General features: G+C 43.7%; 1 protein-coding gene across 3 annotated transcripts; it reads right to left on the bottom strand.

Moving 5' to 3' along the window:
* Positions 1-97: 97 nt before the first annotated feature.
* Positions 98-15614, bottom strand: asxl1 (ASXL transcriptional regulator 1). 3 transcript variants are annotated; one of them, XM_046396642.1, is made up of 12 exons: positions 15213-15614; positions 12069-12151; positions 11826-11828; positions 8834-8951; positions 8219-8420; positions 7551-7678; positions 7201-7285; positions 5759-5925; positions 5051-5147; positions 4528-4633; positions 3323-4331; positions 98-3190 (listed from the first exon to the last, which is right to left on the bottom strand). In XM_046396642.1, exons 1-12 carry the CDS (start codon positions 15267-15269, stop codon positions 533-535), a joined length of 4713 nt encoding a protein of 1570 aa, XP_046252598.1. In that variant the 5' UTR covers positions 15270-15614; the 3' UTR covers positions 98-532. The 3 variants fall into 3 exon arrangements, with proteins under 3 accessions (XP_046252598.1, XP_046252597.1, XP_046252599.1); XM_046396641.1 differs by having other exon boundaries at positions 7551-7720; positions 15213-15613; XM_046396643.1 differs by lacking the exon at positions 15213-15614 and adding an exon at positions 14831-15184 and having other exon boundaries at positions 7551-7720.
* Positions 15615-16642: the final 1028 nt, after the last annotated feature.

Here is a 16642-nt window from a genome sequence, read left to right as displayed (position 1 = left end):
TCCTCACCCAATTATCATTTTTACTAAACTTGTGAGTACAGATAAGACTTAAATGACAAAAAAATGACAAAATGAGTCAAAACACAAACCGGTGAAATAAGGTTGTTTACTCATTTTAATGGTTAAAAAAATACTTCTTTGCGCAAAGCAACAACAATAAGTCCCTGTTTGGAAACAAGGGACCAAAACAATGATGGTCACCAAATGATGACAGGTGGAGCAAGATAAGATGAGGTAAATGTTTTTGAGGAGAGAAAACAAAATAAAGGCATAATTTACAGTCAATCATGCCCCCAAATTCACAACAATAATAATAATAATAATAATAACAATAACAATAATAATATATCAGTACAACAAAAAAAAAAATCTGAAAATCTGCAACAACAAAAAATACAGACCAATTATAATATACAAGGCAGTTCTTGCCTGTCAGGCTCCCAATCAGGTTTGTGTACGCTCTGGAGCCACCCAGTCCTGCTGCTGATAATGTAATGACATCAGTCCTACAGCGCACAGGGACTTCAACATACTATCTGACCACCAAACATGATACGCACAGTTTAGAGGGCCCGATGCAATCGTCATGGCAGAAGGCACCGCAGCCTTGGCACATGATCATGGCTTTGAGGCGGCATGAGCACTTGAGCGCCACCTCTTCAGCTGCACTGTCAGTAAAGGCCTGGATGCTAAGGGTGGTCTGGCTGGAGGCCAAGCGGGGGCGCAGCTGGAGAACACCATCTGCCATGCTCCGGGAGAAACTCCCATTGTCCATCACTGACACATTGGCTGTGTAGCTTACCCCTCCAACGCCACCTCCACCTTGCTTGGACAGCTTTCCATACAGCTGGAACGGAAGGGAGGACACAGATGAGGAGGATGAGGGGGAAGAGGAGGAAGGAGAGCCAGAGGGGAAGGGAGTTTTGCCATGTTCCTTCTTTGCCATTCTAGCAAAAGTCATCTCCATGTTGAGGAGTCCCTCCATTGCCCCTCCACTCAGGTAGCTGTCAACAGAGCTCCCATGGTCCTTTTTGGTAACACTCATGGGTTTTGTGGGGGAGGATTTGGTAAGAGCCTGGCAAGAGGGCCGCACACCAACTTCATTCTTCATGGTGGGTCCAGGAGACAGCTGCTGTTGGTGAAAGTGGGGGAGCTGAGATTGTGGGGACTTCCAGTTAATCTTAATAGTAGGCACCACCTCAGTGGGACATGGGTCTGCATGGGGAGGAGAGGGACCATTAGACATGGTCCGGTGGGATGGCTGGGACTTGTCTGGAGTGGCCCCCTGTGAGGGCTGAGGACCATGAGAGTCTGTAATAACTGCAGATTCCACAGCAGTCTGGGAGCAAAGGTCTGACTTACTTCTATAGGTCAAAGAACTGGAGGAGGATGAAGAAGGCGGCAGAGAGGTGATGACCGGGACAGCCCCAGGGGCCTGCTGGGATTGATACTGTGACACGGCTGAGGCCTCCACGGGACAGGAAACTGGGCGGCCCGTGGGAGACTTGTTATGGATTTGAGAGGCTGCAGTCAGTTCGGGGCTAGGAAGCTGGGCTGAGACATCCGGCCTGTTGTGTTGCCCTGGGGTTCTGGCCACGGTTGGCCTAAGTTGGGGTCCTGGCAATCGGCTGATCTCCAGCTTGTTGGCAGAATGTGAGGGCAGAACTTTCTCCAGGGGCAGGCTGCCCTGTAGCAGCTGAGTGACCAAAGGGTTGTTGGCCTCCACACTGGACACTGGTCTGTTGGAGCTGGCCAGTTTTTTCGACGCAGCAGCAGCAGCAGCAGCAGCAGCAGCAGCTGGGTGAGTGATGGAGGACTTTAAACCTCCACGACATTCCTCTTCAGTAGAGTTCTGTCTGGAGACTCTACAATCATCTCCGGGCTCCATTTTGACCACAACGTTGGTGTCCCTCAGTCCCCGCGGATGGACTGCAGGGAGAAACTGGTGGTCCTGAGAATGAGAGCGGCTGTGCTGAGGGTGAGGCTGGCCACTGGGGAAGCAAGGCTGAATGACGGTCTGACCTTGACGGCTGGACACATGGGCTTGGATGACTGGCTGCTGGTTCTGAGGAGGTGGGCTGCAGATGACTAGCTGGCCATTCCTCTGTGTGTTCAGTTTGGGGCACCAGCTCTGGTCAGGCTGCTGCTCATCCTCCTGGCTCTCGTTCTCACAGTCTGAAGCGGTTTCCGTGGAGTCGCTATGTGTCCCAGCCTCGTCATCTTTCTCTCTGCCACAGGAGTCCACACGTAGGGAAGAGGGTGTGTCTGTTTGTCGGCTTTCTGCAGCTGAGTGAGAAAACACCTCCTGGGGGTCCATACGGTGGGAGCCATGCAGGATAACACCACCCAGTCTAGTCTCCTTGTCTTGTACTTGCTCTTTGGGCTGACAGGAGCTAGCCAGTGTTTGAATAACATCCACACCCTGAGCCCCAAACCTGGGAAGGGAATCTGGGATGGAGGTGGGGGTCAAAGAGAGTTTTTCACCATCCTGGTCTGCCCTCTCAGAGGAGACAGGGGCAGATTCGGGCACCTGGTTTTGTCTGGCTGAATGGGTAGCCAACAACTCAGATACAGCGTCAGCCGCTGGAAAGGACAAGTCAGCCTTATCTGTGAGCCCATTGGAGGAGCTATGGACACTGGTTGAAGTTTCCTGTGTTTCCTCTACAGCCTCTGGCCCCTCAGGTGCTTCCTCTGAAGGAGGGCTTGGGGTCTGTGGGGGCTCCATGGACACTGAAGTTGAGGTAGTGGACAGCGAAGGGGAAGGCTGGGGTGTGGGCTCTATACTGAGAAGCTGTAGTTGTGCTCCAGACGAATTAGTGCCTGTAGACGATCCCTGCTCCTCCATCCCACTACCTCCCCTTCTTCCACCTCCTCCTCCTCCTCCTCCTCCTCCGGGCTCGATAGGTCCTGGATGCTCTCGCGCTCGTCGTCCATTGCTGCTATCCTGTAGCCCAGCAGCAGCCCGCACCCTGAGCCCCGTCGTCCCTGCCCCGTCGCTAGTGGCTGCAACAGCAGCAGCGGCCTCGCGTTGGGCCCGGGCTTGCTGGGCACGGGCTTTGATGTCCGCCAAGGTGCGCGCACCCCCCGTCCCCGACCGCCGCGAGCCCTCACCAGGGGGCACGATCCGGGGACAGATCTGGTATGTGGGGTGCCCTTTGACCCAGGGAGGTTTGATTCTGGACAGTTGAATCTGGGACATGGACAAAAGGACAGTGGGTTAAAGTTGACCTGTGCAACAACTCATTCTGAACAGGAAAATTATTTTTGTACACAAATCTTGTGGACAGATATGGAACCTTTGGTTTATGCAACAAAATCTTACCCGGATAGGCGGCACCTTGGGCTCTTCTGTTGTCGGCTGCGGCTTCTCCGAACGGACGCTGTCAATTGTGGTACGAAAGGACTGACGATCATCAAGCCGGGGCCTCTTTTCGGGGAAGCTGGAGAAGGCCTGAGTCTCATCTGGCCTTCTCTTCTGGTCCTTGAGCTGGGAGCTGGGCACAGGGGTGGTGGCTGGGCTGGCTGAGGGGCTGCTCTCACGGCTGCTTGTGGCGGTACCCCCTGTGATAGAGGTGACCACAGAAGCAGTGTCATCCAGGGGATCGGCCGCAACTGCTGCACTGGAGGACGCTGAGGAGGATGAAGAGGAGTCCAGGCCTGCAGCAAAAGCTCCCTGTCTGTCGGAAGGTGAGGAGGGTGAGGAGGCAGGTGAGGAGGCAGACGAAGATGAAGAGGAGGAGGAGGAAGGTGAGGAGGCGGAAGCCAGTACAGGTGCAGCCTCCTCTGGGAGCAGGCGGGCTGTAAGTTCGGGGTCTTCGTTTGCACTGGTTGAGGCTGGACTGGGGCTGGGGCTGGGTGTGGGAGTAGGAGTAGGAGTGGGAGTGGGAGTAGGAGTGGGAGTCGGAGTAGGAGTAGGGACTGGCAACGCGACAGGCTCCGGAGTGGGAGAAGGCTTTGGCTCCATGGCACTCTCAGCTGGGAGTTCCACGCCACATTCACCCTGCAGCACCACCTCACCTTGAACCACTGTGTTTTCGGACGTGGGAGAGCCGACAGAGACTGCTGAGATATCCAGTGCAGTACTAGCCTCAGCTGCTTCTGCAGCCTGCAGGGCTGGAGCTGTGGTCTTGCAGAGAGTCCGACGGGCCCTGCGACGCAGGTCAGCCCGTGTGCGTCTCCTCATCCTTCCATCTCTTCTCCGCCGACCCACACTGCGTCTTTTAGGGGCACCGCTTGCAACCACAGCCACATCACTGTCCAGCACACTAGCTGAAACTTCACTGGCTTCACTCATGGTGAGTTTTAGGGACTCCTCCTGCGTCAGGCCGGACCTAAAAATACACAAACTAAGTTTTAGGACATTGTGCAAACACTGATATTTCATCTGTGTATCACAGCTACCGTGACTGATGTAGGTCATAATGGGCTTCTCTACCTTGACAAGAACCATCCCCAACATCACAAAACCTAATACACCCGTTGTTTGAACAGTGCTTATAGACTTGGATGAAATGCGTTGACACTTACTTTTGCCCATGGTACTCTTCAAAAAACTTTTCCTTCCACGCCTCTACCTTCTTCTCTTTCTCCATTTCTTGCCGGAAGCGCACTTGCATCTCGTGGGTGAACTCCCCTAAGGAAGTCAAACACACGTGAAGGTTTAAAGAAGAAGCCCTGTAATTCAATTTTCTGGAGATCAGTGTAATTGTTAGTATAAACCTGACTTAGCTGCCTTTCACTTAATAAAATAACAAGCTAGAGTTCAGATGTAGTAATGTCCAGGACAGTATTAAGTATTAAGACAAGCCCTCTTCAGATGACTGATGGGACTGATTCATCAAGTTCATGGTGTTCTGGTGTGCATTTCTACACTGTATTCTTCTTTTCATTCATACCACATGAAAAATGCTTAGGTACACTGTTGCCACCACTTGTCCCTCCCCCACAGTAATCAATAGATTCCCTCAGGCTTCATCTAATGTCACTTTTTGAGCCTGGCAGAAGTGTCAATATAATGTGACAGCTTGTCTATAATTGACCAGCAATTTACCCTCAGCCAGCCTTTCTTTCCAGCTCTGGGAGGCATGGGTGAAGAACTCATTGTTGAGAGCTGAACTACTCAGTCTGGCCATACCATCAGGTCCAATCTGCAATGGGAGATGATACAATGTACAATAACAGTAAAGCAATGATTATGCCAAAGAAAAATGGCGGCCTGTGCCTCACACATATCAAACGGACCCTGAAAGACAAAATGTGATGTGTATTTGACAGTAAGTGTGAATGAACTGAGCTCCAGCTAGTATATGGCTGAACTGTGTGTGTGGACAATGTGCCAAATCGCAGACAAAGCAGTGGTGATGTTGTGCATTTACAGTTTTCTGTAGTGGTCCCAGTAATACCTCCGGTTAGACGTTTTACTCAAAAAAATGTAAACAATAATAACTAATAATAAATGCAGCTGCAAGAAAAACACTTTCCATACACTATTCTGCAGTTCAGGTTCAGCCAAAAACAAATTCAGACATATTATGCAGGTTCCTCTGATAATAGCTCTTGGGTTGTACAGCAGTTCACTACTTGACAGTTGAAAAAGACTCAGACTCAGGGTGTGTGATGGTGACTCCTGCTGTTAAACGTCCAAAATACCGTCATTCTGTGCATTTCATTTTTGATTTCTAATTGTGTGAGCGACAGTTCTAGTAGGATATGCAACATCACTACAGACTTGAAAGCTGCTGACACAAAAACAACATACCTGTCGGTCCACCTCTGGCAGGAGCTGCAGCAGCTGCTGCTGTGAGTGTGTGGGGAAGGCTGAAAAAGTCCGCACGTTGATGAGGGCTCTGATGTTGGTGTTCACCAGGATGGAGCCTGGTGTTTCAAAATCTACGTCCACCCCTCCTCGACTCCTTTTCATGGGCCCTACCACAGCAAAAACCACAGCTTTAACTGAGCCACTCAACCTAATAGTGTGCAATTGCTCTTCTTACTGCAAGATTACCAGCAAATTCAATGCAAACATGCAAATGACGAGAATACATGAAATTTGCATCCTTCACAGGTGTTTAAAATAGTCGACTTCAGCATATAATTTATACATGTCGCAGGGCTTTACAGTGTTATGTGGTGAGGACCAGATGGAGAAGAGGGGCATGGCCGCTGCTTGGCTGCTGAGAGCCAGTGAGCTCTGGAGGAGACGGTCAGGAGCACAACCAGACCTTGTGGAGGAATTAACATCAACCTGTCTGTCCAGAGCAGACTGTACTTGCTGAGGAGACTGAGGTCCTCTGGAGTGCAGAAGGCACCACTCAGGATCTTTTCTGACTCTATGGTGGACATATTTTGGTAGCATCGGTCTGCTGAGGCAGCAGCATGTCTACTGCAGACTGAATGAAATCATAAAGGAGGTCAACTCTGTCTTAGCAGGCCCCCTTGAACCAGTGCAAGAGAGAAATGTTAGCCAATTGGATGACAGCCAAACAATCCTCTTTGCTGGAGAACAACTGTAGTACTGTGCAGCCCCATCAGTGGCAGGCTGCTACACCCCAAGTGTGTGAAGAAGCACTGTCGCAGGTCTTTCCTTCCAGCAGCTGTGAGACTGTACGACTAGTGCTGCTCCAAGCAGACCCATGCACTCCACCACTGACCGAACAATAAACCATGGTATGTGATTTTTTTTTTTTTTAGTGTATATATTTTTATTTGCAGATTTTACTTATCTGTGTTGTTATTTGATATGCTGCTGTGACAATACAAATCTCCCCACTGGAGGACTAATAAAGGATTATCTTATCTTAACCTGTCTGCAGTTGCAAATCGCAGATGTGCCTAGTGTCGAGTGTTTATGTAATGTGAATCCGACTGCTGACTGGAGGGAAAATATACTTCACAGATTCACAGAGGAGAGGGGAAAAAGCAGAGGGAGGCAGAGTGTCTGGTGAGTGTTAGCACATTACATTTTCTGTACATTAGCTTACGACCAGCAGCATTCTGGCTTGTTTGAATAATTCGATTAACTCAAGGTGTTGCTGATGTTTTTTTTTTTAACAAGATGTCTTGTCTGAGATGGACTGTAACTGGATTCATTTGAACCTCTTTTTTATTTCATCAGCATGTAGAGTTGTGACCTGTCAGGCTGATTAGCAGTCTGATTTTCATTACACTTATGTAGTTAGTGCTGTTGTTGCCGGTACCTACCTGAGGGGACGTGCTCTCCATTCACTTTAAGTGGTGTGAGAACAACACGGGGCATCATGACTGCTTTCTTCCTCTGTCTTCCTGACTGTAGCCGCACAAATGGTGGGATGGACAGGTGGAGATCATAGACAGTTCTATAGTTAATATGTCAAGCACCACTGTTTTCCTATAACTATTCTTGGGAGACATAATTAAAAACGCAAACAGTATTCACATTCAGCTCTAAAATGACGTGCACAGAATGTCACAGTAGCACTACTCTCAAATGAATCAACAACTAAACACATTTTAATGAATTATTTCCCCTGTAAACAATGAAAGCAGCCGGTGGCTCCATGCAGGGTGCTGACCTGTCTCGAGCGGCTCAGTCTCGTTTGGGCATGTGGAGCGTGCTGACTATGTTGTGCATCTGTGCGCCCCTGCTGTCCCGCCGCCCTACTGAGTCGGGTCTGAGGCTGGGTGCTGGGAGTCTGCAATTCTGTGGAGCAGGAGGCGCCGGAGGAACTCTCATCCACTGAGGCTTCATGTCAGGGAAAAACGCATTTACTACTCCACTCTGACACACAGATTTCTAAGCAGCAGTGACATCCTATGAATATTACCAATAATTATGCATGGTGGCCAATACACCTCATGTTGCTGGTAGAATTTAACAGCAAAACAACTTGACCACTGACATGATGTTTACAAAGAAAACACACACTGCTGCTCTTCCTGAACCTTACTTTACATCCCATCTTTAACACTATGACACTTATTACATATGTCCCATTGACATTTTAACAGAGATCATAAAACAGTAGCTTCAATCAGAGCTAAAGAGCTGCTATCCTAGTGTTTGGGCTTGTATTAGCAACAGGCAACATCCCCCCCCCCCCCCATCATTTGTTTGGGAAAAAAAAGAGTTGCTTTGAAACAGAAAATGCAGCCCACCATCAACTGCTCAATACAACACATTTATAAATAGGCTTCTGATATACATGTGAAAAGAGGTCACTTGTGTGTGGTATAGCGTTACCGTCATTGTCTCCACTGGCAGCAGTGGTTGTCTCGGTGGAGTCGCAGCTCTCCTGCTCAGCTGCCTCAGTGGGGCCATCCGGGGTCATAGTTGAGCCTGCTGCAGGGGTGTTGTTGCTGGGAGCTGGGGTGGCGTTACTGCCGGTCGGATCTGCTGGTGTCTCTGACTCTGCTGTTGTCTTTGTCCACTGGAGGGCATTTTTCTTGAGTGTGTGAACAATACAGGGTTATGGTTAATAGGTCCCTCTTCATCTGGAGAAAGCATTCTCTACAGAAATTCTTTCCCTTTTCATGAGTTTTTGTCATCAAGAATTAAATCCACTCCTACACTTAAACCTTCACATATTATTGAAAGAAAAGGTCAGCTTTAACCTGTGGTGTATATATCCCTGTAAGTTATTACAACCATCCATCTATACTGACACCTTCGGTGCCCATATCGATGCTATGGGATGCAACATGCAGATTATCTAACTCTCAAAAATACCCAGAAAAGGTTTTACATATATATAACCCTTTGAAGCAGGTTTATTGACACCAGTTATGATGAAAAGATAATTCACCACCAGCAGAGTGGTGAAGTTTGCTGAAAGTGAAGAGGATCGTGTTTGAGTACCTTGAGAGTGAACAGGCTCATCCGTCCAGGCAGCTTGAAGAAGATACTGTTCTTGACTCGGTCACCCCTTACCTGGGAGTGCAGCATGGTAACCAGGCAGGCCAAAGGAGCTGTGCCACTACACACACACACACACACAGATATACAGATATAGATACAGTACTGTGCAAAGGTTTTAGGCAAAAGGCAGCTTTCAAAAATGGAAGTGTTAATAATTTGTATTCATCATTTAACAAAATGCAGTGAATGAACAGAGGGGTCCGACCACCCTTTGCCTTCAAAACAGCATCAGTTCTTCTAGGTACACTTGCACAAAGCTTTTGAAGGAACTCGGCTGGTACGTTGTTGCAAACATCTTGGAGTATTAACCACAGATCTTCTGTGGATGCAGGCTTCCTCAAATCCTTCTGTCTCTTCATGTAATCCCAGACAGACTCGATGATGTTGAGATCAGGGCTCTGTGAGGGCCGTATCATCACTTCCAGGACCTCTTGTTCTTCTTTACGCTGAAGATAGTTCTTAATCACATTGGCTGTATGATTGAGGTTGTTGTCCTGCTGCAGAATGAATTTGGTGCCCATCATATGCCTCCCTGATGGTACTGGAAAGACAGATAAGTATCTGCCTGTGTTTCTCAGCATTGAGGACACTACAAATCCTGACCAAATCTCCAACTCTACTTGCAGAAATGCAGCCCCAAACCTGCAAGGAACCTCCACCATGCTTCACTATTGCCAGCAGACACTCGTTATTGTACCCCTCTCCAGCCCTTTGGTGAACAAACTGTTTTCGGCTACAGCCAAATATTTCAAATTTTGACACACCAGTCCAGAGCACCTGCTGCCATTTTTCTGCACCCCAGTTCCTATGTTTTTGTGCATCGCCGAGTCGTTAGGACTTGTTCCATGTCGGAGGTACGGCTTTTCGACAGCAACTCTTCCGGTCTGGCCTTCTGGCCATGTATCTAGGTCCCACTGGTTTCTGCCAGTTCTGAGCTGATGGCACTGCTGGACATCTTCTGAGTTCGAAGGGAAATAAGCTTGATGTGTTTTTCACAGTTTCCTTGGCTGATCACTGCGTCTATGATCCTCAACGTTTCTTTGTGCTTCTTCAAAAGAGCTTGAACAGCACATCCTGAAATCCCAGTCTGCTTTGAAATCTTTGTCTGGGAGAGACCTTGCTGATGCTGTAATCACTCTTGCCATGGTGTATGGCCTGCCACATGAAACTGTTTTGTCATTTAATTTTCAATCTTCCTTTCCAGAACAATATTTTCATTTTCATTTTCCTTTCCTTGTTGAAAGTAAAAGTTATTTCTGCAACTAATGTTGGAACCCTTTTGCATGTCCACTCACTTCGCAAAACAAGTCTGGCAGTTCTGCTATGCTGTTTAGACTTTATTCACTTTGTAATACAGTTAATCAGTTCATATATGTTCCTTGGACATGCATAAATAGCTAAAAGACTGATCAAAACATGACCAAAAAAAAAAAAAAATCAATGAGGAAGTATGAAAATGAGTTCTTTCACTTTTAGTCTTATTGTGCAATGAATACCAGATTTCATGACTATAGCACACCAGAGGTAACAGATCCTGTGGTGTTGTCGGCCTGTCCGTCAGCATTTAAACTGCTCTATCGTATGAAGTGTATTTTCTTTGATTCTTCAATCTTTGCCCAGGAGTATGGGGAGCATGTCCAATGCTACAACACCAATGACTAAATTTATTAACTGTATTACAAAATGTAAACAGAATGCAATGATTTGCAAATCTGTTTTACATATTCAATTGGATACAGTACAAAGAGAATATATTTATTGTTGAAACTAATCAACTTTATTTGTACTTGTAAACACACACTCTATATGAATTTGATGCTTGCAACACATTACAAAAAAAAGTCGGGGTGGGGTCATGTTTATCACTATACCATTGCCTTCTCTCTCTTTTTTTTTTTAAGTGTTTAAGAACTGAGGACATTAACTGTTGAAGTTTTAAAAGTGAAATTCTGTTCCACTCTTTCTTGATGTATGACCTCAATACCTCCACAGCCATTGTTATATTATATAATTCATAAAGCATCCTATATTTTCAATGAGAGACAAGTCTGGACTGTAGACAGGCCAGTCAAGTACCTGCTTCCTTTCACTACAAAGCAATGCTGTTGCACCACGTGCAGAATGCGGCTTTATTGTACTGCTGGAAGAAACACACATCCCTGATACAGCTGCTGTCTAGATGGCAGCATATGTTGATTCAAAAACTGTAAGCATTTTTCAGAAATAATGGTGACTTTTACCATCACAGATGCCGGCTTTTGAATTTTGTGCTAGTAACAAATAGATGGTCTTTCTCAGACTTTTCAGATCATTTATGTACAAACAGATGGATATTTATTTGATAAATGAACAGTTTTATAATCCCATTGTTTATGTGTATGTTCTGTAGCTCATCCACATTTGGATTGACATTTGGAAGCCTTTACAAACTTTATACTGCAAAACGCACACACAGAAAACTTGCATTTACCCACACTTGGTTTTGCCCATTACCTTGAGAGATTTCTCTGGATTCTTTGAATCTTTTTAATGATACTATGATATTATGCATTGCATTTCCTAAATTTCTTGTAAACTGTCCGTATAAATACAGGGTTCTTGGATGTGTTGGATTATTTGCTTATGCTGTTTTTAGTTTAGCTATGGAATGTGTTTTTTTGAGCACAACTTTCCCTCTTTCTGTCTTCTGTTGTTCCTGTCCAAACTTGTTTGGAAAGCATTGCTAGCATCAAATTCAAAAACAAGCATATATTTACAAAATCATATATTCATATATTAAATATATAGTTTCTGTACTGTTTTCAGTTGAGTATATGTAACAAAGAATTATTCAGTTATTGCACTCCATTTTATTGACATGAAAAAAAGGAGTGGTGTTTGGTTTCAGAAGATAAATAATGTGGCAAAGAAGGTCTACGGTCCTCCAACCTACCTTCTGTTTAGGTCAACAGCAGGCCAAGTTGTCCATGTAGAGGGAAAAAAAAACAAACAAAAAACAAAAATCAGTTCAACCACGCTGACTGATGTGATGTTCAATTAATGAATGCTGACTGGCTGCTACTAATACCAACAACTACAACTAATAATAATAATCAGATCAATTCAAACATGGGAACAAAGGTTAGGGCTACTTGTCTAGCACAATTGGATGCCTGTGTGTGTGTGTGTGTCTGACCGCATTTCTTTCAGCCCCTTGGTCTGGATGACATGCAGGATTTGTTTGGGAGTCATCGGTGCATCAGAGAAGTTCTCCAAAACCTGAAAAACCGGCACATAGTGTTAAATAAAAGACAGAAACACTTCTGCACTGTTAAAAAAAAAAAACGTTACAACATGACAAATGACTGTTTACTGATCAGTGTATTGTGTGTCTAAAGCTTAATGCATATTAGTTTTATTGGAACACTGATTATTATAGTAACATATGTTAAATGTTTCAGAGCAACAGAACTGTTTGATAACCTGACAGCTGTATGTATGTTCACAGTGACTGTAGCCTACAGATTTTTTTTTTTTTTTATTGTGATCAGTATCAGAACATTTCCTTGTTTCTAAAGATTTAAACTTCTGCAAATGAACGCATTCCCATACATGTTTTAACATCATCTGTACAAAACAGGAGATTTAACAGTTTGTCAGACAGCTCCCTCGGGCTCAGCAGGAGAGGAGGAGTCCGAGAGCAAGTGAGAGTTTGCAGGAGAAAACCTGCCAAGAAGTAGGTTAACTTCAGAGTATGTTACCAGAGTAACTGAGCTCGACTTTAAATTACCTACCTCTCCTTACGGAACAGAAGTCCCACAGTTTCCCTCATCTCAGGCTTAACAAGTTCAATTTTCACTAAACCCACTTTCTGAATTAGGGCACTGCAAAAATTCACAATCCACACTGGAGCCATGCTCACAATTCTGAGGCTGATATCAGCATCCATATTTGAAAGACGAAGATTACGGACGTGACGAGACTTTGACAGTTGGAAAATAAACTTGTGAAAAACTTTACATTAAAAGGAAATTTAAATTAGCATCAAAAACAATCAGAAAATATCAACAAAAACATACTATAAAAGAAATACTTCTATATTTGTAGGAAGAAAGGATACATAGAAGGTTTGTACTATCAGCTATCCACCAATGATCAAATAAGAGCGGATAATACCAGAACAAATCACTGACTTAACAAGTGCATTATCTACACAAACATTAAATCATCCATCATTGTTCACTACATCTTAGCTTTTTTTTTTAACCAACAAGTGTGCATGAACTTCTGTTCAAAACACAAAATGGGAAATTATCAGTTATCTTTTTCTTATTGGCAATGAGAATCAGGTAATTGTCAGTTTAGAACAGAAAAAAATCCATATTGTGCATCCCTACAAATTTGTTTATAGACATTACTGTAGATATGCATCTCGACAAAATGCAGTACAGTACAGTATAGGTCATAAACTCCTTCCCCTCGATGTTAGCAGAAGAGACATGGGGGAAATTGAAAATTCAAAGTAGGCATCAAATACATTCTTCCTGAAGATGGTTTCTGTCATTTTAGGTAGTATTTATCAAGCTGAAGTATGTTCAAGTATTCCATGACAGATTAATTTAAATTTTGTTTTGTTGTTGATGGTGGTGCTGTGAATGTAATTAACAAAATAGGATCTAATGTCATGGAATACAACAGCTCGGCCAGATATTCTACCATTATGACAGTGATAATGTTCAGTTCAATTTTGATCAGTGTTGTCAAAGAGGTATTGATTTATCTATGTTTATTATTAAAGTTGTAGTTTGCACAGGGTTTGAACCTGAGTGGATTACCCTGATGTGTGTTTCAAATGTTTTGTCCACTCAATTTACATTATATGAAGGAGGGAGATGTTATTTATAGAACACATTTTAATATAATGCAGTCCAGTACAGAGCTGTGTAGATACTGTATTGTACTGTGTTTATGCATTTATCAATATGCTGCATATGTCTCTCTATACAACTAGTTTCCCCTTTGGGATTAAAAAAGTTCGACCTATACTGATAATAAATACACAGTTGAATTAACACGTATGGCCAGTATAAGCTTTGTAAAACAAAACGAGTGGCAAAGCTGTATCACAGGATATGGTGGGAGACAGTGGTGAGTTCACTATGAGGAACATAAGACCTACTTTCAAGAACGCCCAATTATTCATTAAAGTCATTATTGATCTGCTTAAAACAGACAAAAACCAAAACCAAAACAGTGACTAACATCCATTTCATATTGTGTGCATCTCACCCGTAAGTTTTGGAATTTATGCAAACTTACTCTGCTAAGAGACAGGGAATGTGGCTTTCTGGTAATCTGAAACAAAATCTCCTTTTCATTTGGTTTTTGTGCACTTGTTATATGCCTGCCGTTTGAGTAGAAAGCCTGGGCCTATCCGACCAAAACAGACCCAAGTAGCTAATGAACCAATTGGCCTTACGCTGAGGATAAACACTAAATACCGTGCGAAAGCACACCACGCCACATTTTATTTTCACAACCAAAAATATATTTATCCGACATGTTCCCAGCTGTCCAGTTGTCAATGTACGTATTAATTAATTAAATAAAGTTAATTTGCTATGAAAACAACCCCCGCCCCCAGCTCGCTAGTGTTTAAGGTCTGCCTTTTCACCGATTCATATGACTACATTTATTATATTACGTTACTTTTCATTCACCTTCCGACAGACTGGTTGACTTAATGAACGTTATAGGGACTTATTTTATTTTTCTGCACCATTCCGTGGCAATGTGGATTCACAAATGAGTTAACGTTAGCCTTTAGCTTTGCTAACATTAGCGTGCATTTTGGTCAACATTAGCTACTATCACCCCAAGTTATGTGTTACATTAACGTTACAAGTTGAACAAGATTACACTTTACTGACTGATTTTTTAAAAATAAATGACCCAAACCTGCCGTAGCTTTGAAGTTAGGTGGCTTGTGTTGTTAGCGTAGAGTTAAGTTAGCTAGCTTGCTGCCTAGCAAACAAAGGGCTTAAAATATGAGACTGGCGTTAGCGTGCTAGCCAGCGTTAGCATGTTGCGTTGCGTAGCTCTTTATGCCAATAGCCAGAAAAAGCATGTATCATTGTATAATGTGTATATCAGTTACATTTAAAACAAACATAACCTGCCTGGTGGCCAGGTTAGCAATACTGTGTTAATGGCCAGCTGAGATTAGAAGAGAGCTCAGATTGTGGTCGTGAGGATAATGTCCAGACACAACAACACATATAGATCTTATTTCATAGATAATTTACATGCAGCTAGATAAATGCTCAAATAGACTGTTTACCATGCGAGCCGCCTCAGCCCAGGTCCGCTCCTTCTTTCTCTTTTGTTTGTCCTTCATTTCCTATGCGCTGGTGTCTGCGGCTAGCCTGCTGTGTGTCTACAAAGCAATCTCAATACGATGGCGATTTAGGTGCTTAGCAAAATGGCTAACAACGTTCTAAGTTAACTATAGTACTATGTTGAGGCCTGAAGAAAGACGAATATTTTAGCTCGAGGCGATGCTCTAGTGTTTGCTAGTCAATTGTCGCGACTCTGTCCACTGCCTAGTCTAAACTAGCTGCACACACATCGTCTCTCTGTGGCACAGAAGCAATGTGAGTCGCAGGTCTAGCTGTAGTGCTGCTGCAGGACAAGCCTCTGTGGAATGCAACAACCAGGTCAAAGGTCAAACCCTCCGCAGGAATGCAACAAAACGGCGTCCAGCCCTCCGCATGCAGCCTCGTACATTTGAACACGTCCTGCATACAAATAATCATATTTGAAGTCAGAATAGCACACTTAATATTGAGCCTTCCATCCCCCCAAGGATACAGATATTACACTACACCAACCATATTCGAACAATCGAGTTCATCTGTTACAATGACGAAATGTTGTCTAATTCACAGTGATATTAAAACTGATACCGAGCTGGCTGACTACGAGCTCTATTCTTTCTTGGCACGAAACACTAAGTGCTACTGAGAAAAAGTTTATCTTTATAGCTTTGATTATACACTGTAATAACTTATTCATTACTGAAGAGCAGGAAACATGTAGTGGTTTGCCTAAAAGAACAGTCAGGTTAAATACAAAACAAAAAAACAGAATACAATAATAATAATAGCAGTAATAATAATAATAGAAGATGTGTGAAAGTCAAAATTAAATTTTCAAAATTGAGAGGATAAATCTGCAAGCACTTACATCACCAATCTCCAGTCCATCCAGACCTTGATGTGTCTAACATGAAGAGTTTGGGTGCATAAGGCTTAGTGCTATTCTTAGGTCTTATAAATGCCTAAAAACCTACTTTATCCAGTAGTTTCATTTTCATATAATTTTAACATACTGACATCTGTATGTGTGTATTTATGTCTTGTAGGTCAATGTGTTTGTAAAAATGAATAAAAATAGATATATAATATTCAAGTTTGATTGATGTTCCATTGATTGCACAAGCACAGTGGAAGCATGATGGGAACATTACTATTATAGTTGCTCTTTTTCCTCATTTTGTTCTTGCTATAACAATGTTAACTTTATTTTTTTGTGATTTATTGTTTTTTTGAATTTTTTTTTAAGATTTTAAGAAACAGCTGAATACTGTAAATAATTTTCACTTTTATTATAGCCATCGACGGTTGTTGGTCTCACTCTTTGAAGGTGGAACATGTGTAATTTTTTGGTTCTGTGAGACACAGAGTACATATATACATTTAAGTGGTTAAT

This window comes from Scatophagus argus, chromosome 8 (genome assembly GCF_020382885.2).
Source record: "Scatophagus argus isolate fScaArg1 chromosome 8, fScaArg1.pri, whole genome shotgun sequence".
Taxonomy (NCBI): Eukaryota; Metazoa; Chordata; class Actinopteri; family Scatophagidae; genus Scatophagus; species Scatophagus argus.
The sequence above is the reverse complement of the archived record's forward strand: the minus strand, read 5'-3'. Positions and strand labels throughout refer to the sequence as shown.